This window comes from Rhopalosiphum padi, chromosome 2 (assembly GCF_020882245.1).
Source record: "Rhopalosiphum padi isolate XX-2018 chromosome 2, ASM2088224v1, whole genome shotgun sequence".
Classification (NCBI taxonomy): domain Eukaryota; kingdom Metazoa; phylum Arthropoda; class Insecta; order Hemiptera; family Aphididae; genus Rhopalosiphum; species Rhopalosiphum padi.
In genome coordinates this window covers 69,766,433-69,792,140 of record NC_083598.1, presented here as the reverse complement: position 1 = coordinate 69,792,140, position 25,708 = coordinate 69,766,433, and the positions used below count along the sequence as shown (strand labels likewise).

General features: G+C 28.1%; 1 protein-coding gene across 3 annotated transcripts in view; it reads left to right on the top strand.

The window, feature by feature from the left end:
• Positions 1-22,339, top strand: part of LOC132923236 (tubulointerstitial nephritis antigen-like) — a 35,875-nt gene extending 13,536 nt beyond the window's left edge. For 2 of the 3 annotated variants that reach the window (XM_060987089.1, XM_060987090.1), the window contains exons 3-9: positions 12,949-13,225; positions 17,104-17,167; positions 17,335-17,533; positions 17,623-17,918; positions 18,490-18,704; positions 21,593-21,744; positions 21,963-22,339. In XM_060987089.1, coding sequence (XP_060843072.1) covers positions 12,949-13,225; positions 17,104-17,167; positions 17,335-17,533; positions 17,623-17,918; positions 18,490-18,704; positions 21,593-21,744; positions 21,963-22,154 — 1,395 coding nt within the window. In that variant the 3' untranslated portion in view covers positions 22,155-22,339. Of the gene's footprint in view, positions 1-8,743; positions 9,193-12,948; positions 13,226-17,103; positions 17,168-17,334; positions 17,534-17,622; positions 17,919-18,489; positions 18,705-21,592; positions 21,745-21,962 lie in introns of those variants that run through there. The other variant, XM_060987091.1, reaches the window with a different exon arrangement.
• The last annotated feature ends 3,369 nt before the right edge of the window (positions 22,340-25,708 follow it).

Here is a 25,708-nt window from a genome sequence, read left to right as displayed (position 1 = left end):
ACTCGTACACTGATACTCTGCTCACATCATCTTTTTAAATACTCACAATGAAATATTTTCAAAAAAGTCATTTTCGAAATAATGATAGTTGCAATCATTGGATCTCCTTGAATATTACTCCCTTTTTTATATAACATAAGATATTTTAAACGTATTATAAAATTAAAAACATATAGTTCTGCAAAGTTATAGATAATAGTAACAAAAAAAGAAATAAGTAAATTTGTTCATATATATGCGAGTACTATTCGGCTTTAGCTCATCTCATAATCATTTTTAGGTTCTGTGTTTTACAAAATTCTGTCATTGCCTTCAGAGATTTTTCTGTAGAAATACTTATAATATCATAACTTATAAATCGCAGCCGTAAAAATCATATTATGTAAATCACGATGTTTCTATATGTATATAACGGTAAGTTTTAATAATTATTTGCCCATATCACGTCATAAGGACACTTCGATTTGAATAATGCAAATAATGATAGTTTTTATTTTTTTATGTGAGTGCCTACCTAACAGTACGGCTATTTATATTTTACCATTTTCGTCTTGTCATCTAATACGCGCGTATATAATACTAAAATGTTTTAATGGACGCACACACTAAGTCAATATCCTATAATAATATTGTAAACAGAAATACGTAGGTATTATATGAACGTTGTTATTATACATACGGGTTATTTATTATAAATATTTGAATGTTTTCGTTTGTTCGTGTCGTGTACCGAAACGAACCTACCTATATATTATGCAAAACGACTACAACGCGCAATTTACAATAGTGTATAATACGATATATCATCTACCGCATTCGTAAAAGAGAGTTTATCGCCGTCGTCTCGTTGATGTCAACTCAACTCGACTTGAAACCTATGCGAGTGACATTATTATATATTTATATAGTAATAGAAGATTATCGCGTGTAACGTGTGCGGATATTTTTTATTTCATACGATCCGTTCGAATACAAACCAGTCGATACTATATAATATAAGCTCTACGTACTATGGTGATGTTTATATTGTATAATATGTATGCGCGACGTCGTTATTATTAATCTTCTTCGCGTTTTGTTACAGATAATCTCTTATTCGCGAGCTCAATTCGGCTTGACAAAATGTCTTGATCGTGTAGTTGAGCATAATGTCTGGCGCGATGTTAAAAAATTGTAAACGGATGCGTTTAAATTTCTATTAATTTTGACCCTTTTCTTAAAAGTTAGATTATTAGAGTGATGTTCGAATGAGAACCGCTACGGCGGTGATGATATTATATTGTAACGTACGTCGATCACAAGATAACACGCAAGTTCAAGGGCGGTCCGTGTTACATTGACACCAATATTGTAATATAGGTACTAATAAAGTAATAAACCATATAATTTCTATTGTGCGCATTGCGGTTGAAGCGCAGCCATCTGTATAATATAGGCGTACAATAAGTGACATAATACATACCTTCTATAATGCGACCCATTAATAAAACAGTCCGTATAGTCCGTTAAGTGTTCAATATATTTGTCGTTATAAGACTCGCGAGAAATTTAAAACTATTAACTTAATTTTTAACTATTTTCACGTCTAAATTTATTTTAAACGTTCTTAAATTGTCACGATAAAGATGGCTCAAAAATCGATGCAAGTGACGTGTTAATATTATGCATGAGGGACGGTGTGCGACCCCGGATTTAATAAGCCGGGTGTCATTAATTTGATTTCACTAGCAATATGAAAAAATATATAGTTTCAAAACAGTCAATCGATGAAAACCCCTTGGCCACGTTGACCAAAATCTCTACGGAATTTTCCCCGTGTATGCAATACGGGTAGAACGAAATATAAAAAAAGTAAAAAGTATATTGTCTGTCGATTCACTGTTACTGAACACGTCATGTAAGCTATAAACGAATTTATTTTCCCATATACCTAAGACCTAGAAATTATTGCCCAGTACTAGTTTTCGTTTTAAATAGGCGTGGGTCAATTTTAACCAGAAAACATCTAAATCAGATTAAATTGAATATTATGTATTTTTATGCTCTTATGGTTGACGGAAATTTAACTTTCAATAATATTTAACTTATTCGTTATATTATATATTTTTATGATTATATCATTAAAAGAGATACTTTTTTTCTTATCCACGATTTCGTAGGGAAATATATCCGGATGATTGGGTCTTAGATTTCATAAAACTGTGTACTTTACATAATATCATAGTATTGTAAATGGTCATAAATATATATTTCTCCGCTGATGCAACAGAGTGACATAGTTACTGCGGTGTAATAGTTGGTGTAGTACTTTATGTTTTCGTTAGGACGTGATTGATATTATTGTGTACGTTTTATAAACGTTGTTTGATTCTAATTAATGTATTTAATGTTTTCACATTTAAATTTTAAATTACGTTAACCACTGTTTATACTGAAATGTGAATTATAGTATACAGTTTAATGTCATGGTGGGTATACGAGTATAATATCATATCGTGGGTATATTATAATGTATAATGAAAATCTTTATTTCTCTTTTCTGTTTGTAATGTTTGTGAATAGTTAAAATGGCGATAGACACTAACTGTAATAATTTTAATCTACTAAATTTCGTTTATTTTTAAATTTTGTTCGTAGTCTGTAGATAATAATTCACGACAGTCTAAAATATGCTATTGTCAATACCAATATGTCTATATGTATTTACTTTCACTGTAATATTCATAATTATTATAATACACTTTATGTTAAATTGTCATAGATATATTATATGATATGCAAATTGTACAGTAATAACAGTTTGACATTGTTAAAAAGATATCGTCATGTCGTATCATTGTTTTTATTATACTATATAAAGTAAAAAGTATACTAAAACCTGAACTTTTATTATATGACTTATTAGACTTGAGAAGGTATGTACTTAACAATATATTGACACATCATATATTGGTCTAGACACTGCCTATACCCATATAGTTCAATTGAACAATTATTAATTTAGTTGTAATTTTAGTAAATAGTTAATGTTTATGAATGTTGAATCGAGATATATAAAAATCTGAAGTATGGGTGATATACCGAATTAGAATAGAAGTAAAAAAAAAATGATTTGCACGCCACCGCTAGTATTCTCAAGTTCACAATTTAACTGTGAAAAGTTCCAATTTAAAAAAAATATATTTATTTTAAGTTTACATGGATGTAAAGTCAAGTGGTGGTAAATTAATAAAATGAAAAATAACTGTGTGTCAATTCAAAAAGTCGAAAATCAAACTAAACCTAACCAACCAGTGTATGGATAATATTATAAAAATCGAGGCTATTGTAATAATATAAGCCATAGGTACCGATAATATAAAAATCAACACATTTTTGCTCGAACTCATCATTCATTGCATATATTTTTTTCATGCATCAATAACAATAACACTAAACTGCACACCATGGTGAATACATTAAAGGAAATAGGTACACATTGCATTTCGCATTAAAATAATGTTACCTACATATGCGTCTGATAGCGACCTTGACGTACCTCCGCCGCCGCCTCACGACTATTATAATATGATACATCGCCACTACATATATAATAATATACAAAACTTACTTACACATACATATTTATTTATACTATTATTATTATTATTATTAAACAGGCGGGTGCCAGTCGGTCGTCATTCCTATTTGATTTTTGTCGGTTAAACCGCTTATGGGCGCGTGTCTGAATATACATCATAGTAATAGGTAATAATGATATATCGACATATCGTCCGCTGAACCCACTGCTGCAGCCATGGCACACAAATCATTATTATTGATTGTTTTTTATTTATTTCGTTGATTTTCTGAAACACTCTTTTCGTAGATGTATTATTACTATTACTAATAGTAATAGTATTTTTAGCGTGGTATCTCTGGCGCCAGACGAATTATTGTTTAATTAAACCATTTATGTTTTGGAATTCCGACTGCGAGTGGTATTTCACAACTAGGAACTGCGTACGGCGGAAACACTATATATACGCAAAACGGGAAGTTATGCATGAACGTATAATATTATTGTTAATAATGTGCGTGCGCTGCACTATCGTAATTGTGTTAAGACTCTGAGATGGGTCACGTCAATTATTCTTCGATTGTGTATGACAAAATGTAATTGAAATCGTATATCTACAAATATCGGAAAAAGACCAATTCCGTGATTTAATTGATTTAGTTTATGCCATAAATCATGCATAATTGTTATTACAGCTATTACATTTTCACAGACATGTGTTGTATGAGAATGCTAATATGAAAAATATGTGGGTGTTATAACAAATAATTTATGGCATTTATAGTTTTGTGGCACCTTAGTTTCTCAAAAAACGATGAAAAATAATACAATTCTAGACAAAAATAACACTAATTTCAAATGTATTTTTCAATATTTAACTACATTCGTAATACCAATTTTATTTTAAAAATCAGTTTAATCAATAAAGGGGCCCGGCATATTAAATCCAAAAAATTAAATTTTAATTTACGTCTGTATGCTTCCTCTAAAAAACCTCATCAATAATAATAATGGGGCACGGATGTTGTTACATTTACAACTTTTTCAATTTATGTCTAAGTACATTTTAAATGCGTGACATGTGAGTACGAACTAAAATCTAAAAGTTTTAATTATAATTTTTCGCAATTTTTGAATTTTTATTATAATTTTATCGAATTTACTAATTTACTGAAATGCCCTTCTCTACGTCTTTAACCATACTATGCATTCTTATCTCTAAATTCCGTCAGTAAACGAAGAAGCAAAATCATAATATAAACGTTACCATCTTTGGGATCTTATAGAAATCTGGCAACTTCCAAAATTTCCACCGAGGTGGTTAAAACGAAAATGGTATCGTGACCTACTTGTCAACAAATTAAAAAAATGAATAATCAACGAAAGTGACACTAACGGATGGCTGTTTTTCTCAAACTTTTCATTTTTTTTGCATATGATTTATTACGAACAATTTAATTTGGTTTAATAATTTATGTATAGATATTCCTACATCACATTTACTTATTGCGTCCTGGATGTATAAATTGTAAAACTCATTTAATAATAATATAGTAATATAGAATCAAAATGAAATTTGAAAAAATTATACCACGTGGTTAACATTTTGGAAAGCTAAAATTTAATATAATACGTGGTAGAATCAATAGCTAGGTATCTATTTGTATTTACTGAGTACAATTCAGGATCATTAAAATAATTTAAGTACTGGTTACCAGATAAATTACAAACGTATTGTGACAGACAAAAACAACTACAACCCTCTGGAATTGAAAAGTGCGTACGTCAATTAGTTTAATACACATAATAATTATATTAAAAACACTGTAATTAACGTACGCTGCGATTATTGTGACGTTTATATCGAAAAAACACAACGAAAAATTGAAAACGCATATTCATACAAACGCCAAACAGTAAGTAAGTCTAAAAGGTAATCGCTTGTATGTCATTGGATTTTAAAAATGTTCAATGTTTTAATTTGTACGTGGGCATATGATTTAATAAAAATGTAATACGCGATTCAAAGTAATCGATGTCCTGTAATGTACGATATAATATAATGATGCAAAGTATGAATTCATGCATAAATTAAATACGTATACGTAATATTATAACATAATTTATTTATTTAAATAACATTATTTGGTACTTATAACTTTTTAGGAATGTCTGTCGTTAATAGGTACAAACTTCGGCGAGTTTGTCAAACACGTATTTAAAACTCTGCACAATACATTAACTATATTATTATATAATGTACCGCGTCCGTTTGAATATCATTTGTGTTTTAATTATACATTAGTGGAATGGCAAAATGTACATGCGGGTGAGGTGAGAAACCTCGCCAGTCGTTTTGAGTGGATGACACACGCGCGAGAGGCAAACGTTTATTACCCGTCTTTAATCCTGTCGCCACGACCGTCGTTATGAATCAGTGATAGAACAATATAAACAAATAAGAAAAACCACAGCACCGCTAAACGAAAAATATCTCAATGCGCTGCTTACAAATTTACATAGTGCCTGCTACTTACCTACCTGATGTATAATAGTAGTTGCGCGATCGTGAAAGTTTTCCATGACAAGTGAAATACGGAGACTTTTATAAGATCACTGTGATAACGCAGTCGTTTGTCATTACGACGTATAATAAGATTTTATTGGGTTATTGCAGCGTTTTGCTGCAGTACAATAATTATCGTTTACGATACGCGGTATGTGTTTAATTATAAATAAATACAATTAATTTTTAATTGAAAACATTCACGTATTTTTTAATAATAATAATGTTCGAGCATACATTTTAATATTATTATACATTAATAAGAGAACAAACGTTATTTTATTGAACGAAAATAAGTATTTTTTTTATTAATTACAATATGACTGTACAAGTTTCGAATAATGGTCATGATATTTATTTAACTGACAGAGATATTTTAAAAAAATATATGTTTTGAACATTTGTTGGAAATAATTAATTTATTACCTATTTGTTAACATCGAGGAAACTTAAAATTTAAAATATATATTTATTCAAATAAATAAAATAGAATATATATTTTCGACAGTTTTATTAACTGATTATATCTGACTTCATTTTTAATAAAATATATGAAAATATTACTGTAAAAATCAAGAATAACGTGTTATACGTATTAAGCACTTTATAATATATATGTGTTTGTTACGGCTAAAGTCCGAATTAAGCTAATGTGCACATTATCCAATTTCGGATTTTAGCCGTGAATAAAAACTATTAGGAAATGGATATGTATACATTACCCGGCTAAAGTAACTTTAGCCGTCGTGTTATAGCTAATGTAAAATATTATTAATAAATTCATAATATATAATATTTTATTTCAATAAAATTAATTAATATAAGTTAACAATTAAATATTAAACTACATTTGATGCAATATGAACTTTATTTCTATTTATTAGATAACATTATTTTTATTATTTATTTAAACATGGTAAACTTTGATGACATTTAGAATTGCATAAAATCAGTGAGTGGCGTCATTTCAATTTTTTTTTAATATTACGCATGGCATATATATATAGCAGGCCATTTAAGTGCAAGCCACTATCAACTGTACAGGCCAATTAATTTATAATCATGGGCCAAATTACTACAATATTGGATCTTAAATACGCATATGTATACCCTGCATGTGCGGTCCAAACAACGCCACTGCATAAAATGCCAGATGCTTTGCATTTGCATTTATTTGTTTTGCAATTTGATTTATATGCACAACGTTGATAACCCTGATCACCTAACAATAATGATATATTTTTTGCGATTTCTCTTAACAATTTTTTTGTATTTGACACCTCGTCTACTGTAATGAATGGCTAAGGACAAACATCAAATTGAGACCTAGTGTAATGATTTTCTATCGTTCCTTCGTTATTACCTAGTTTATAGTATTTATTTGTATTTATTTTTAGTATTACATTTAGTGCTGTTGAAAATATAATTATATAATAATATATTTTTTTGTACATTTTTTCTATCCAGTTACTTCATCCATCAATCAATGGCTAATGTACAAAATATCCGGTTAATATACGAAACTATGATTCTAAATGTTAAGTGTTTACTTCATCCATCTAATATGGATTATGTGCGCATTATCCGGATAATGTTCACTTTAGCCATGTTTCGGACTTTAGCCGTAACATATATATATATATATCATAACGTCTACATGATTTATAGAAATACCTTACGAATATACGTATACACGAATTTATCTTTTTGTCTATCGACCGTGTCTTAAAATCGAAATCAAAATTGTACTGTTTTTAGATGCAATAGATTTTTTTTTAAGTTTAATTATTATACATTTTTAAGATATATAACTAAATTAGGTACTGAGTATAATATTTTGGTATCGGACAGTATTATTGATTTTAATATTATGAGTCATAATTTATGACCAATTACCACTGAAGTAGAAATGTATAGATAATATTATACCACTGAGCAACCACAGCCACCGTGAATATGACTCATAATATTATTAGACGTAAGTATAACGGCTAAGATGAGCTCACTGCTCTAATAAACTGGCTAATAAATGAAAAAAAAATAAAAAATAAAAATATAATCTCAAAATTTACCTCGTCTTAAAAGTGCGTATTAATATAAATTTATGTTTTGGAGTTTACGTATAGTTTCGTAATATAATTTAAATAAGAATATAATATATTATGCTCAACAAAATGCGTGTGTTGCGTTCTCTTGGTGCAGATAAAATATAATTTAAAAACGGGATATTTTATACCTAACCTAACCTAACAACACTATAACTCGCGTATGTTGCACTTTTTAATATTTCAAAGATTTAAAAAAAAAATGGCTATTATATCAAAGTTATACATTCTAGCTTCAAATATCAAATACGCAGAATAATATTATATAATCTCACCCCTCCGATTTTCACTAATCAGAATAACATGTAAACAAGTGTTCACACACACACACATACACTTACAAGCACTAGTCAAACGACACGTAGTAGTCTTGCTCGAAATACTGACTTGCCAATAATTATATTGTTGTCGCCGTGGCGCCGACCACGTTGCGTCTGTAAAATGCGTTTAAGAGGTAGTCAGCAAACAATAGCGCTCATCGTCGTGTTATTAAATAGTATAATTTTATATCGTCTGTAGTACAATAGAGGTATGTGTGTCATTCGCAGACGGACATAATCTGACGATTGCTGCACTTTCCACACGGTCTATTCCGAGACTATCCGCCTAAACGACCGCGTGAAATATATTTTCATTTTTTATGTTTTACATTTTAAGCGACGTTGCTGTTACATAATTACCCACACTATTATAAAATTGTTACTATTTCGATATAAATCCACCGCAGCAAGTCGTCGTTTCCGCCACGAATCATATTATAATATTATCACAGTTTTTATCGTTATGGCTGAAAATTGGAGACGAAATCGATCGCAAGTGTAGCATTGTACCATAATAATTACTATTATGTAATGTATCGCGTGTGTCCGTGTCCGTGTGCAGCGTGCGCGCGTTTGCACGTGTAGCAGAGATTTTTTAATAATTGATCGTCTCAAAGCTGTTATTGATTCGACATAATTTCGGTGAGTAACGTGAATAATAGCAACCTTTCTGATATAATATACTATAACATATTATTATGATTAACGATTAGTACCTACCTCATTATAAGTGTACATCATTTAACAGAAATGAAATTAGTTGAAATTTTGAAACAATAATACTCGTTTATTATAGTAACACTTAATTTAATCGAATTATTATTAGAATGGCACAGTATAATATAACAACGCAATTTTATAGAAAACACTAATTAATATATCAGAAGAAATAAAAATAATAATTGTTGTGCGATATTCGACAAAACTACAGTAGAAATCTGAATATCGCTATAAGCGTTGTGAATAGTTGCATTTCGCAAGTTTTGCTCACTCGGAATGAGTATGGTATCAAGAAGCTGAACAATGTTCCTATTGTAATACGAATAGAAGCACTTTTGAATTGACTTGTATTTGTAGGGAATTTGGAAGGTTTTATCTGTGTATTTCAATCGCTTATTATTACTTAATTGAGGTGTATATATTTAATTATTTATTAATATATATTATAATATATGATTCTTTGCTGTTATTATTGCAATTATTTTCTTATACAGATACTATATATTAATGAACGATAATCCTTCGTCTGAATTTCAATCCAAAATCAATACATACAAATTCTTGTTTAAAATGTTTATTACATTCAAAATTCATTTGTACGAAAAATCTAAATTTAGTACGTATATAATACATAACCTAGGTATACATAATTATTATTTTATATTTCTACTTTTAGAATAAGAAATTAAAAAAGATGCAAACGCGTATTTCTAAAATGGATTTGTTCAACTTTAAATAGAACTTGATATGAATTGTTTCAATATATTTTATAACATAGATTGTTCTTAAGAACAAACAAATAAAAACATTGAAACATTTTAAAATATATTATATACATGTAGTGCGTGTTAAATTCTAGGCCAATCAAATAATAATAATAAAACTTAACGCAAATTATAAACAATGCATAATCAGTTCGCTTATTTATTCATATTAATGTGTACACAATAGGTAAGCGATTGTCTAATAACAATTACGACAGAAAGATTGTTTATAATAGATTGTTATTATGGTGGATGGATTTTAATTATGTTTCAACGTTTAGAAATAAAACGCGTTAAAACATTAAAAATCGTGAATCTGATTTTTTTTCCTACTAACATCTATCGATGTAAAATACTAAATATGGATTAACAATATTTATTATTCATTTATATTCAAAATGATACAATTGGATTATTGTTAGACATATAAAGCTCAAATCTTTAAAATAGACATAAATCATACAATTTATTATCGATAGTAAGCAGTTATTCTATAATGTGTCTAAGTATTAAGTTAAAAGAAACATTATATATTTTACTAAAATACTTTCAATTCGAATCTGGATTTTTCTTTCAGTCAAGGTACATGTTAAACCACACAATTTGAGAAAAATTCAAATTTATATCACATTTACTAAAGTGGAAGCAATTTTTTGACTACATATTAAGACAAACCTAAATAATTCCATTAATTTTGACTCATTAAGAATTTGTTACTTCGATATTTCCTAAATGCGAGCAAATTGACATTTTCATAACTTGTGTTAAATGTATGTTTGGACACGCTATAGTATAATGATTAATGAGAACGATACACGTTGGTATTTAAAACGTAATGTATCGTTAAGTAGAAAAAAAACAAACTTCATCTCAAGAGCCACCAGCCGTTTCAAGTTTAACATTAAGTATCACATGTATATTTACGCCGTACAACTCACACGCAGCTAAATAAAGTATATATACTTGTTATTTTACACAATACGAGCATAAAAACAACGTGTATTTGCGTCAGAGATGACTGTATGTAACATAATAAAAATATAACAATTATTAACAACCCTGCGGGCTACAGTAATAATATTCCAATCGTCATATTTTATGTGTAGAGGTAGTCCGTGATTTCTGAAGACGAGTAATAGGTATACGTATACAATACATTTATATACGTAATTATATATATATAAATATATATACATAATAAGTAATATAGCTTGTATTTAAGTACTATTTATTATATTCCTCGTTATATTATGTTTATGGCTGTTCATAAAAAGATAAACTCGTGTTTAGTATTATACTCGAGAAATAGTGAAATATTTTTGTTTTCGTTTTTATAGTGTTTTACAAATGGTTATGATTTAGCTATACAATACACAACGATTTCATAATGTTATACAAAAATTAAATATAAAAAAAATATCACTTAAATTATGTATTTATAGTAGGTACCTTTAGACTACGTTTAATAATTAAAGTAGGAGAACAATCAAAACATTTCCATGAAGTAGTATTATATATTAAAAATCAATAGTTAATAGATAATCTAGAGTAAAAACATAGGTATAAACGTATAGTTATTAAACTCATTTATTATATTCATAGAATATAAATAAATAAAAGACTTATTTAAAAGTACTAAATTAATGAAGTTGATACCTGCATGTAATTTTGTGAAAAATAATAAATGTATAGATTATGAATGTTCACTGTTTCATTGTTTAAGTAAAATGTATAGTAAATTTGCCAAAAAATCGTTTACTCTACGACAATATATTATAACAATAAATTAACTACAACATAAGATAATATTATGGAATTTACGGTATCGAGTGTATATTTATTTCTGAATCCAGAAGGTCTTTTGACAGTTGTTTTTTTTAAATTTTTCTTATTTCTCATTCATTTGCTCGAAAACTAATTGGCCATACATAATAACATACATTTATTTTTATACTCAACATAACTTGGTCATTATCGTTAAGGTGCGATAATATTTTTTATAATTTATTATATGAATATATCGTTCAAACTTTAAACCTATAAATATTATAAAACAAAAAAAATGATATTACATATTTTAACTCTTATACCTATTTATAAGTTATTTAAAAATAAATAAAAAGTAATTTGTATACTCTGTAGTCTGTGTTTTCGAAAAGTTGGCCATTCGGGTGGGTGCGTTTAAAACACATGAATCATCGGGTAGAAAAAATAAGATTACTTGAAGTGTTAAATGTAAAATCGTGTATTGTAAAATGACGAACAAAAATGTACGCCTATAAAAGTAAAACAATTATCATAAATAATAATTTTTATAAATCGCTATACCGGCTAACTATTTTAGGAACAGTAAACTTCATCAGATTAGATTTGTCTTCACAGTTAAATATATGCTATGCTATATTAGTTATTAATACGCCATTGACTGCCAAATAAAATATACATGCACATATTATGTATGATGTACCTGTAAAATATCCAAAAAACTAAGGAGATTGGTTGCAGTATTTTAAAAATATAATATTTATCTTTTGTAAATCTGATAAAAAATCATTCGATTAAAAATAATAATTACATTGCATAAAAACGATTATAATATAGTTTAGTAATTAAGTCAATAACTTACTATTATAATCATGATGTCATTAACTAAAAGTTACAAAATATTTTTAAACTTGAGTAATTCGTTTAAATTATGACTGATATTACATGCTTAAATCAAGTCACGTCATTATTCTACGTAAAGATAAAAAATATTATGACATATTATGATATTCGTGTTTTATGTAACTAAATTAATTGGTAATATAATATATATATTGCAGTGATATATATTTAGAATTTAATAATATCCACAGGACCATAGCCAATATATTAATAATTCGTCTGACACGTTATGGTTATTATTTTACAGATGACGACGTCGCCCGCCGTGGTCGCCGTAATGGTGGTGGCGTTGGGTTGTGCGGCGGCGTTCGAATACGGTCCTGACCTGGCAGGCCGGTACTGCTCTACCAGGCCTAGAGGTTGTTGCAAAGGCCGACAGGACGACTGTACCGTGCCGATATTGGACACGTTGTGCTACTGCGATGACTTTTGCAACCACACCCGGTCCGAAGACTGTTGTCCTGACTTCTTGTCGTTTTGTAAACACATAGATGTTCCGAAGCCAGCGCCAACAGTAATCAAACGTAAGCAAACCTATTCCAACATAACTTAACCATATTAATATAAATATATATTTATACATTTATAATATAGTGAACATGTTTACAATAGCATGCAATAGACTGAGTTGAGAAAATATATCTCTTCCTGTCATTTCACCATAAGTCTTCAAAAAATATTTTATGTCATAACGATATCGCATAATATAATACATATTATCTTTTAAGTTACATAGGCACACATTACATTTTCCCATGTATAATGCTAGACAAAAAACAGTAATGCATTACATTGACACTGAATAAAAGCACCTCATATAGCTCTCGAAGCCAAAGTAACAAGTTTTACAACTATTGAAGAGGGTATTACCTATTTTCGCCAAGAAAATTAATCAGTATACTATATAGTTCGAGCACTACTATAGTCTATAGGATATTTGAGTATAACCTCAACGAAAAAGGTAGCTTTTTATCGACATTCCTTTTGCGCCAAATTTACTTACATATTATACCTATAAATTGTACGATAACGACATGGGGATAACGACATAATATACACAGCTTTAAAACACTATGTATAAATACGGTAATGTATGTAGGCGATGACCTATTCTTCCTTTTAACCATTTTGTTGTATCATAGGTATTATCCTTTATATAATACGTGTGTATAATTGTGTATAATGTTATAAGTATTGAAGTATTGTTTAATACATTTTTGCATTGTACCGTTATTATTATAGATACAATGTATTATACACATTTTATACGGTCGAAATTCTTTTGTTGGAATATAATATGCAAATTTGAAATTGCATACAACACTTAAACTTGATTATTCAACCATTCCCGTTTAAAAATTGAATCTTATTAATAAAAAATTGAGTAATTGAATATTAAAATCAAAAGTGATTACCAATGACTAATACATTATAAAGTGATTAATAAAAATTTTGATAAACATAATCCCAAATACTATTTTCATTTGTTTTGAATCTTTTTGAGTTATTTAGTGTACATTCACTACAGTCAGTGATGGGTGTATTAAATAGCACCTATCATACAGCAGATAGGTACCCAATACCCATTTGTCCATATTTTAATATAACATGTTATTTACCTCAAAATAAATCGTATTACCAATGTTGTAAGTTTATAAAAGCTGTACCGAAATTAAATTTGGTTATATCAATTTAAGAAACCTAACTATGCCAATTTTACTTATAGAACTACCAAAAGATAGGGATCCACTCGGACGAATAGATACATATTCTGAACCAGCGGCGAGGGAAGGAGTAATTTTAAATAATAATAAGTATAGCCAGTATAGGTTAGGTAAATTATTCCGGGAAACTAAATAATCAGATATAATTGACAGATAACAGTTTTGGAAGGTACGAAAGACCATGAGAACTTTTTAATTGTTCAATGTCCAATTATTACTGTGATGTGTGACCTACCTATTATTTAATAAAAATTATAATATTATGCATTATTCGTGTTTGATTATTATCGTTTTTATGTATTATTGTTCGCCAGTGCGCAACCTAAACTATAATAATTCACACTCGGCTATAACCATATTACCGTTGTTGTTATTATTATTATTACTTATTATTATTGTATTGAACGTCGACGTGTGTCGTGCGAGTTGCCGTGTACTGTGTAGCCGTGTAGGTATACAATATACATGCGTACGTACGTATATAATATTGTACTCGCTTCTTCATCCCGTGCGCCACAGCCATTGTTTCGGTACTTTTCGCATCCTACAGTGCTATATTGTCGATTTCCTCCAGCTGTTCCACGTCCATTCACGTGCGAAATCCTGTAATAATGTGGTGTAATTAATTCGGAAGGTTAAAACAAAATACGCGTACAAATAGCATTTACCACATAGGTATATATATCATAAATAATATTATTATGTTGCCCGAAGTTATTGAACGCTATTTCGGGATCGTGTTAGGTAAAGATTTTGATACCTCGGGTTAACAAATTCATGCCATTCCTCTTCCACTCCTTATTTTTCAATCATATTACATAATATAATATAGGAATTGTATAATACATAATTTGATAAAAAAAAAATATTTACAACTAAATTACTTGCCGTTTTCAGCTCAACAAATATCAAAAACTAGTTTTTACGTTTCATTTAAAAATATGATAATTCACTATATTAAAATATGGCACTTATATTATATTTAATATCATTATTACACTCACGATGTACGATTATTTTGATTGAAATATAAAAATGTGTGTAGTTTTATCAACTGGCACCGTACTGTTCGGTATTGATAAATTTCGCTACGCCATTGCAAAGAATACAGAGTGTAATGTAAAATTGTAAAAATTCATAAGAAAATCATGCACACGTAACACTGATAAATACTCAAAATAATAATATGAATTTATGATAATAACCGTTGTAGGTATTATGAATTAAAATCAAGATTATCACATATGCTTAAAATTATCCGTGTCATTGTATTTACGTGTTTGGGGCTCACTGAAATCTGGTAGTCTTCACTACTAAGGAAATCGATAGACTTCCTTTTTTATGTTAATGTAATTTTCAATTATTATTTTTTACTTTCAACAACTAACTAACCTAACTGGGCCATATATATATATATGTGTGTGTGTGTGTGTGTTTTTTTTTAAAATTAAATTGGTTTCCCGGAATAAAAATAATTGATTCTCAATCTATAAAAGTTACTCATCATACCAATGAAACCATATAAAAGAGGTGTCTTTATTTATTTATTTATACAGAGTGATTCTTTTATAATTAAACACTCATTATTCCGTCAAGTATTTAAATTTTTTTCATTTTTTTTTTCAAAATATTTTGTTTATGCTTTTTTAAAACTGTATGAAATTTTTATTTTTTTCACCCTTTTATTTAAAAGTGAAACTAATATCAAATTTTGATTTTCAAATGGCAACTTATATTTGAAATGTACTAAATTAATAGGGCTAATCTTTTTATGAATTTTAACGTTCAAATTATTATTTTTCATTAATTTTTTAGCGAGATATATAGCTTTTCAAAAATTGGGCGATTTTTAACTTATATAATACTTTTTGTTTCATATGTACCTAATAAACTCGTTATCGATTATCGATGCAGTGATAAGCTTTTGTACCTGTAGTTACTAATGCCTTACAGCCGTAATAACCTGTAGGACGAACACCTAAAATCTTCAAACCACCCAAATTTAAGCAGCTATAACTTACTAACGATTAAATGAAAAATAATAATTTTAACGATAAAATGTATTTAAAAAATTAGCCCTACTATTTTATGATATTTTAAATATAGATTGCCATTTTAAAATCAAAAGTTGATAGTGATTTCACTATTAAATATAAGGGTGAAAAAAATAAAATTGTTATAAAAATTATAGTTTTAGAAAAGCATAAAACTAAAAAAATTGAAGTCAATACTTTTTGAAATAAAGAGTGTTTAATGATAAAAGAATCAGCCTGTATATGTATATACACACAATATGTAATGAAACCGAATGCAAATAATTTACCATACGAAATAAACTTATAATATATTTATAATTTTACCTGCTTATACTATTAAAATATATCTACATTCGTACTATAATTATTATACTTGATATAAATATATTATGCAGAATTTATATAAGTGGTCGTACATAAAATAATAATTAATACTTTAAGCAACGTTCTGATAATATTTGATTTTATACTATGTATACAAAATTATGTAATTATAAACCATATTATTTTTAATTAAGATTATATATAATTATATAAATTTAATGGGTACTATATAATATATAAATAGTAAATAATATGGTAATATTTAAATAAAAATAACCAACTTTTTAAGTAATTAACATTTTATAAATGTTTGTACAGAATGCTACTCAAATGGCCAGACATATAAGTATGGAGAAACAGTCAACGTCAATTGCAACGAATGGTTAGTAAAATTTATCGTAATAATAATGATCTATATTTATGTCACAAAAAAAAAATTTAAACCATGAAAACTATAATAGACACGAAATTATAAATTAACAAGCAGTCCGAGCTGAGTTTGTTTTCGGTAGTTATAATCATTTTTTTTTTTTTGAACAATTACCGTAGCCGATGTCAAGAATCAAATGGAAAAATGCAGTTGATGTGCAGCTCCAACGAGTGTCTCGTCGACACGTACATTTTGGATACGCTCAGACACCAAGCACTACGGTTTGGATGGTCGGCCAGCAATTATAGCCAATTTTGGGGTAGAAGATATGACGAGGGCCTACAATTGCGGCTAGGTACACTGCATTCCAAGAGAAAGGTGTGTGTAACACATCGAGTCGCACTTAGAAAGTGTTTATAAATTGCCGTAGTATTAATAAATATTTTGAATTGTGACGTGTTGTTCAGATTTTGCAAATGAAACCGTTAAAAGCCGCGTTCCAACGGGGTAATTTGCGGCGGTCTTACGATGCCCGCGAAGTCTGGGGCAAATACATCTCGCAGCCAATCGACCAAGGCTGGTGTGGTGCATCCTGGGCCATATCCACTGTTCAAGTGACCACCGACCGTTTCGGAATCATGAGCAAACACGCGATCAACGACGTATTGTCCCCACAACACCTGTTGTCGTGCAACAATCTAAATCAACAGGGATGTCAGGGTGGTCATTTGACCAGAGCGTGGAATTGGATTAGGAAATTTGGGTGAGTTTGAAACACTCAATGCACAATCAAGAAAGCATGAATGAAATAAGTGGCCCAGTAGGGGTTTTTGTAACGTTCTGTCGTTAGTCGTCGATACTCATCATAGAATGAAAAACATTAATATTTTTTTCATAATTACATAATATTTTTAAATTATTTACTAATTACCTACTGAAACCAATGTATAGACAAATACATTTTGGTTTTTTCTTATTTTTAATTTAAATTTTTACATACTTTTAATATTCATGTATTTGTATTTAGATTTTGTGTAATATTCTAATATTTTACATTAGATTAAACATGCCCACGCAATATAATCTTATATATAAAACTATGCATGTAAATCACACCAATATCTCGTGATTTTGAAATATTTGATAAAAACAGAACTAATTTGTATAATTTTTATTTTCCACTGATGGGGGGGCTTACAAACGTGTATCTCTAGATTTCTAATGGAATTATTCGGGCTTGCGCGTAATATGTATCATAAAATAAATATGAATTAAATTGTATTTAAATAAACCTACGATCGTAATACGCTACCAATGTGTCATGTGTTCCGCAGACTGATCACGGAAGAATGTTATCCTTGGGAAGGCCAAACGTCCACGTGCGCGGTGCCAAAAAAGAAGAAAGAATCTATGGCGCAGTGTCCACGTCGCGTAAGATCCTTTAACGATCGTTTGACCAAAACTCGACTTCATCGGGTCGGTCCTGTTTATCGGGTGGCCACAGAGGAGGGTATCATGCACGAGATTTTGACCTCAGGACCAGTCCAAGGTATGTGTGATTCGACACGTCGTATGACTTACATTATTATAATTTAATGGTATATGCGCATATAGTGTTCATAATTATTTACGATAATAGTTATAAGCTGAGATAATTTTTTTAGAAGGGAGGGAATCAGAGGGAATTAGTATAATTGTTCAAAAACAATGTTGTCAACATGTTTAAACGCTGATAGGGAAAAATCAAATCATATTATTATATTACAATTTTTTTTTTTTAAATATAATAATCGCATTAAAATCATAAATATAATAATATTGTATACTTGACAATTCACATATGTAACATACGTTTTTATATATATTTAATTACTAGATCTATTAGATAATTATAAACGTTAACATTATTTGATCAAATCTCTCACACATTTGGATTTTTATTAAATGAAACGTTGTTATTTGATTTGATTTTACTAATAACTACAGATACTACAGATTAATTATTGCTATTTCCTGTTCGTAAAAATGACTGTATACAGTGTATACGAGTATAGTATTTTTTAGAAGTTCTAAAAGCTTTTAGATATTTGTTTTAGGTACTTGTTAATATTTCAGGTTGAATATATTTTGTTTAAAAAAATAATTACTATAGAAGTAATAATCACTAAACCACGAATATAACAAAACATAAATAAATGTAAAAGAATGAACAAATCCATTAATGATTTCAGTTGAATAAGTGTTATATATATATATAAGTAAAAATTCAATTTATATCGTAGAAAACAATACATTGTACTATGGCGATTCAAATGTAGATATCATACACATATATTCTTTTCTTATAAAATATCTACGTTTTTATACCCATTTGTTTAAATAAAATTTACCATGAGTATAATATTATTAAAGTAATATAGGAAATGTGAATATAATGAGTACCTACTATTACTAGATTTACTATTATAATATTATACTGTCACTTGTCAAAAATTAAAATATAAATTAGAACTCATAAAATTATAAAAAAAATGTATGAAGACGTTGTAGAGACAGTCGAACAAACAATTAATATAAAGGGATGGTAAAATTCGATTGTACAGGGCCAGAAAATCTTAGATACGTCCTTGAATGCTACATAGTCACAATAACGAGTTACGCAGAATTATACAGTATATTATATAGATTACCCTACACACATATTATGCGCATACATACATATATACATTTATTATAAGTACCCGTAATCCGTTTGTATGCAAACTCTGTCAAGGTTCGTATGAGATGTATAGCGGCCTGTAATTACTATAGTACCTAAATACACATACACACACGTGTGCGCTAATGACCTTCGCGATTCGAAACACGCCTAGGCCAGATTTTAATTTTACCGTTCTTTCTCCGTGTTATTTTAGTATTCGTAAGTAAACGTAGTTGTCCTGAGATCGTACCTCGGGCTAACGCCTGTTTATTACTTACTTATATCGATGACCGGCAGTCGTTCGATATAATTCAATGAATTACACGTTATAATTATAAACATAATCTATTATAATATATAATTAAAAAACACGATATTATTAATAATTTTCGTTTCTTGTAGAATATTAAAGTAAATTTCGATGTTACTTCATACCAGCTAGCTAAACGGTGTGGCTTAAACGCACCAGCTTTTATGAACAAAAACGTGCATCAGCACACATAACATAATATTATACATATTGATCGAGCATCGTGAGAGAGTGAACTCAAGGCAATCTTTGCAAATATTGTTCTGGTTTGAATAATTTGTGCAGTAAAGGTGAACACGTAGGTAGGTATAAGACAATACAGTTCCAACTCGTGTTTGTTGCAGTGACAATACGAGTTTTACAACAATAAAGTTCTTGGGCAATACGAATTTTAAGACAATTACTGTTTGACAATAAACCCGTATTTCAATACGGTACAATGACAAATGTGTACAATGGTATCGGTAGTTTTCTAATTTAAAAAACATATTTTTATCGCATTTGCATCGACGTTCAGAGTCCCACTATATAGCTACTACACTCGTAACTATATTAATGATTTTCAATGTAAAATTAAAATACCAATGGAAATCTATAACAAAATAAACTCACCCCGTACTTATATTATACGCAATTAATGTTCGTTTCCGCATAATAATTTACTGGGGTCTATAAACATTGAACTTATAATAAATTATGCATATGTATTTAAAGATTAGATGAGCAGTGTAGCGTGCAAAACATTTCAAGAGCATAGGTATATACTATCACTTCACATAATATCTTATCTATCCTACAAACGATTATAAATAATAATACATTTCATACTGTAATATGTCGTATGGTGTGATGACTTTACAAGTGCTTTGGTCGAAATAAACACCAGTTTTAATTTCAAATAGCGATTTACTGCAAAAAGATCATTCTGTATATATTTTTGTCATTACTCATTTACTATCAACATTCGTTTACTTTGCATTTAATCCCTATTCTCATAATGTTTGAATAGTTTTGAAAATAGTATAATGATATAAACTGCATATTTTGTTTTCAGTATAGGACTCACAAATGTATAATATCATACAAGTTCTCTAACTTTGACGCAAATTCAGGATAATCATTACGATATTTCGCTCGAACGTCATATTATTTCATTGCTACATATAGGTACGACTCGTGCGTTATTGACTTAAATGTAAAAAATAATAACAAGTAGATAAAAAAAAGAAACTTTCTTTACCAAATTAATAATTTCATTGATAACGTGTATTTATATACACTAATTAGTAATTAATAGTACTGATATAGTGATAATGTCGTATATATAATAGCCAAAAGATAGGTAGGTATATTTTTTTTTATCATTGTAATGTATGAATAATTGTAATGTGAATTTAATCTTACATCGTTGACGTTATTTTTGCAGCCGTTATGAAAGTGTCCAGAGATTTTTTCATGTACAAATCGGGCGTGTACAAATGTTCAAATTTGGCATCCGGATCTAGAACAGGATACCACTCAGTGAGGATCGTTGGTTGGGGCGAAGAATACCAGAGCGGTAGAATTGTCAAATATTGGGTAAGTCAGGCCGACGCGTTGGTAAAATCACAAATAATTAAAATTAATTAAATATATATTTTTTGTTTTGATCTTTTAAATTGAAAAATTAGTTAAGCTTATTATATATATATATATATAATTATAAATATTATATTATTTCAGAGAATAGGTTACCCCTCACTCCACTCTTTCAAATTATGATACTAATAATAATAATATATTTTGTGTGTTCGTAGATTGTGTCAAACTCATGGGGAAGATGGTGGGGTGAAAATGGATACTTCCGTATACAAAAGGGTGTCGACGAGTGTGAGATCGAAGATTTTGTCATCGCCGCGTGGGCAGACGTCGACGATTTCGATGTGACCGGGAATCCGCTGGGATATGATGTATTCCTGCTGAACGGTTCAAAGTCAAATTCCGTCTAATCGAGTACCACGGTTAAGATATAAGTTCACGGTCCGAACCAGATTGGAAAAAACATTATACTTCACAGCATCTACAATCATGCTGGACCATAAATATGAATATACCTACAAATATATATATATATATACGTACGACGATCAAAAGTAGACAACAAAATAAATTTAAAAAAAAATCATTTTATAAACGAACTTTGTTCGGTATTTATAATCACTACTTATATAATAATATATATGTATATATATATATTAGATTACCATATTTTACAACAAGCAGATTTGTCCACAAAATGATTTCCACTTAAACCAAGTCGACTATAAATGACTGATAACTATCTCAAACATAAAGTTTCTAAACAAACGATTTTTTGTCTTACAAAAAAAAAAAAAAACACCGGAGCACCGTGACCAATATGCCTAGGAGGATTGACACACAAGTCTGACTTGCCCATGAAGACGTAGATATATTTTTAGAATTTATGAAAGCATTTATTGATTGAAAAGATAATTTAAAATTCCCAGTCTTAAGCTATTTATAATAAAAACTATAATATTTCACCAGAAGATATCATTAAATTAGATTTACCTATAAAGAGTAGTACTATATATCACTATTTATCAACATTAAAGTAAAATCCAAGTAGACAGATGTGTTATAAAAATAATATACACACGAATCAGTCTAGAATCTAAATTGTATTGATTACAATTGTAATTAACTCACCAGTAATTGACTTCAAAAAAAAATAAATAGATTAAGAGGTTAAGTTGAATTTTTTAAGGATAATTGAATGAATAAGAAAAAATAGGTACCTAATCTATCTAAATGGTCTATTACGTGATTAATACCAAGATTATTATTTTTAATTGTAACGCCAAAACTGCTCATCCTATGATCAAGTATATAAATTGTCTCAATAGGAAATTTATCTTTAAGCATGTGTTTAAATAAAAATAATTGAACCACGAAAGAACAAGTTCAAATTAAATCTTTCAATAATAAATAAAAATAAAATTTTAATTTTTATAATTTATTTTAATTAATGAACTTAAATATTTTGAATTTTGTTCATATTTTTGATGAAGATGATCTATATTTTGGAAGTTAATTTATAAAAATGTCTTTGTAATAAATAAATATGTAATAGTATTTTTTTGTCTGGATTATTATAAAAATATTCATTACAAACATTGACATTTTATGTTGATATTAAATTAAGTTTTATTATATCTAGTAAAATTAAAATTAAAAATGTCATGTGTTCTAATATTGATGTCCAAATGTATTCATATTAATATGAACCTAATCAGTATAATAGTTGTAAGAAAACAGATTTTTTTTCAAGCTTATAATGTGGAATGCAAATCCGCAAAGAGTCAATAAAGATTAAAAGTGAGAAATATAAATATGTAATTTTAATATTAATTAAATTAAAATTTTAACACACGATTTTTATATTTTTAACACTGTGTCCTTTTTACTGAAGTTATTTATACATATTAATTACAAGTAAAGTGTATACACCTTAACAGAGTAATTAAAACATTATACTCGTATATAGTAGAATCAAAAGGTAAGGAAAAGCTACAGTTGTTTTAATATTATAAAAACAGACACATATTTAAAGTAATTTAGAAAAAATGAACGAGATCGTAAACTTGATTTAATTTTACTCAATAAACTTCCCAATCTTCAGAAAATATACAAAACAAAATAATATAATATTCATTGACGACTATTTTAAAATATATTTTTTAATGCTATAATATGCTATACAAATACACCTGAGCGTATTCTCCGATTATTTTTATCGTAATATCTGTTATCTGTATTGAGTTTTAATTATTTTATATTTTTATATAGATTTCTTATGAAGACAAAAAACATATTTTAATTATATTAATCTATCACCATTAAAATAGAAATAGACTAAATTTAAACTGTTTATTTACTTAAACTTAACTATAAAAAATAAATTTAAGTACACGATAAGTTAGCTAATAGCATGACTATACCTAACCAAGTAGAAATAAATATATTAGTAAATGCACTTATTATTTATCCGAAATATTCTAAAATAAAACATTGTTTAGGCTAAAAAAAAAAAATAATAAAATATCTATTACCAAACTAGGTACATGCAACGTAAAGTAGACTAAGTTACAGATATGTAATCACTAATCAAAAAACTAAATTTAATAGTGAAAAAATCGTTAGTTCATTATACGAAATTGTAGCTTAATACACTAAATCAATAAACTAATCTTAAGTTTATTTAAAAGCTCTAATGATTTATATATGTTACAGACCATAAAAAACCCCAAATTACATAATAGATTGATGTAAATTAAACTATCCATTTTAATATTTTAATTTTGTTGTTCATATTTTGGTTTCGTGTGTGTTTGTTTTAGACTGTAATAATAAAGGCGTAAATCATCACGTTTAAAACATTTTTCACATGCTAAAAATAAGTTAAAACAAACATCTTTCACATTTAATATAGGTACCTATTTACTAAATACATTTATAGGTTCATTTTATTTCATTAATACATCGGTTATAACAATTATTGTATTCAAGTAGGCACTTTATTTTAATTAAAAACGTTCAATACTCAATACAATAATTATCCAAACATATTTATTCCAAAAATCAATTTAAACGACATCATGCACGATTACATCTTATTTGTTGGAAATGAATAATTTTTTATTTTATAACGATATAAAATATTATGTAGTACTTACCTGAATTTTATTTTAACCATATGCGCCAGTGTAGTAAATACGAATGAAATATTATCCAAAGTTCAAAAACAAGATATTGGGTCAATATGTCTAATCTATAAATATAAATATAAATTAAATTTATTTCTATTAATAAAACTGTAGATCGAATTAATTTTAGTCTAAAACATCACACATAATATTATAATATTATATTATAGATATGTACAATTATTAACTTTTAATTCAATATAGACGTCCCATATGGAATGGAATGAATAGGTCCTAACCTATATAGAATAACTGATGATCTTCTATCATAATAAACAATTTTGCTATCATATTATCTTCGGAGTACTTTGTATGTGAATGAAGTGTATTGATGGAAGTGAATATTTTCAAAGATAAGAAACTTTTTTCACTTTCATCAATACTATTATTTTATTTATATATGACTGAAAATTTACTAAATTTGCATAAGATCTAATTATATTTGAGTAACTGTAAGTTGCATTCAATATACCTAGTTATTCTTTTGATAAAATAAGTATCTAAATTTCGTCCATCAAACTACATCAAATGAAAAATAGTAATAAAATATTTATTTAATTTTTTCATTTATTAAAAATGTTTGGAATTTTAAAAGAAAAATATAATATATAAAAAATAATCGAAATATCATTATTTCTGACATTTTTTTCCTTTCGCCCGATTGTCGCTTTACACAATTTTCACGAATTTCAATCATCCCGCTTTACTTTTCACGTGCTCAATTGTCGGGAAACCTTATCGGCTATTATCGAAATTAACTATAATTTAAAAATATA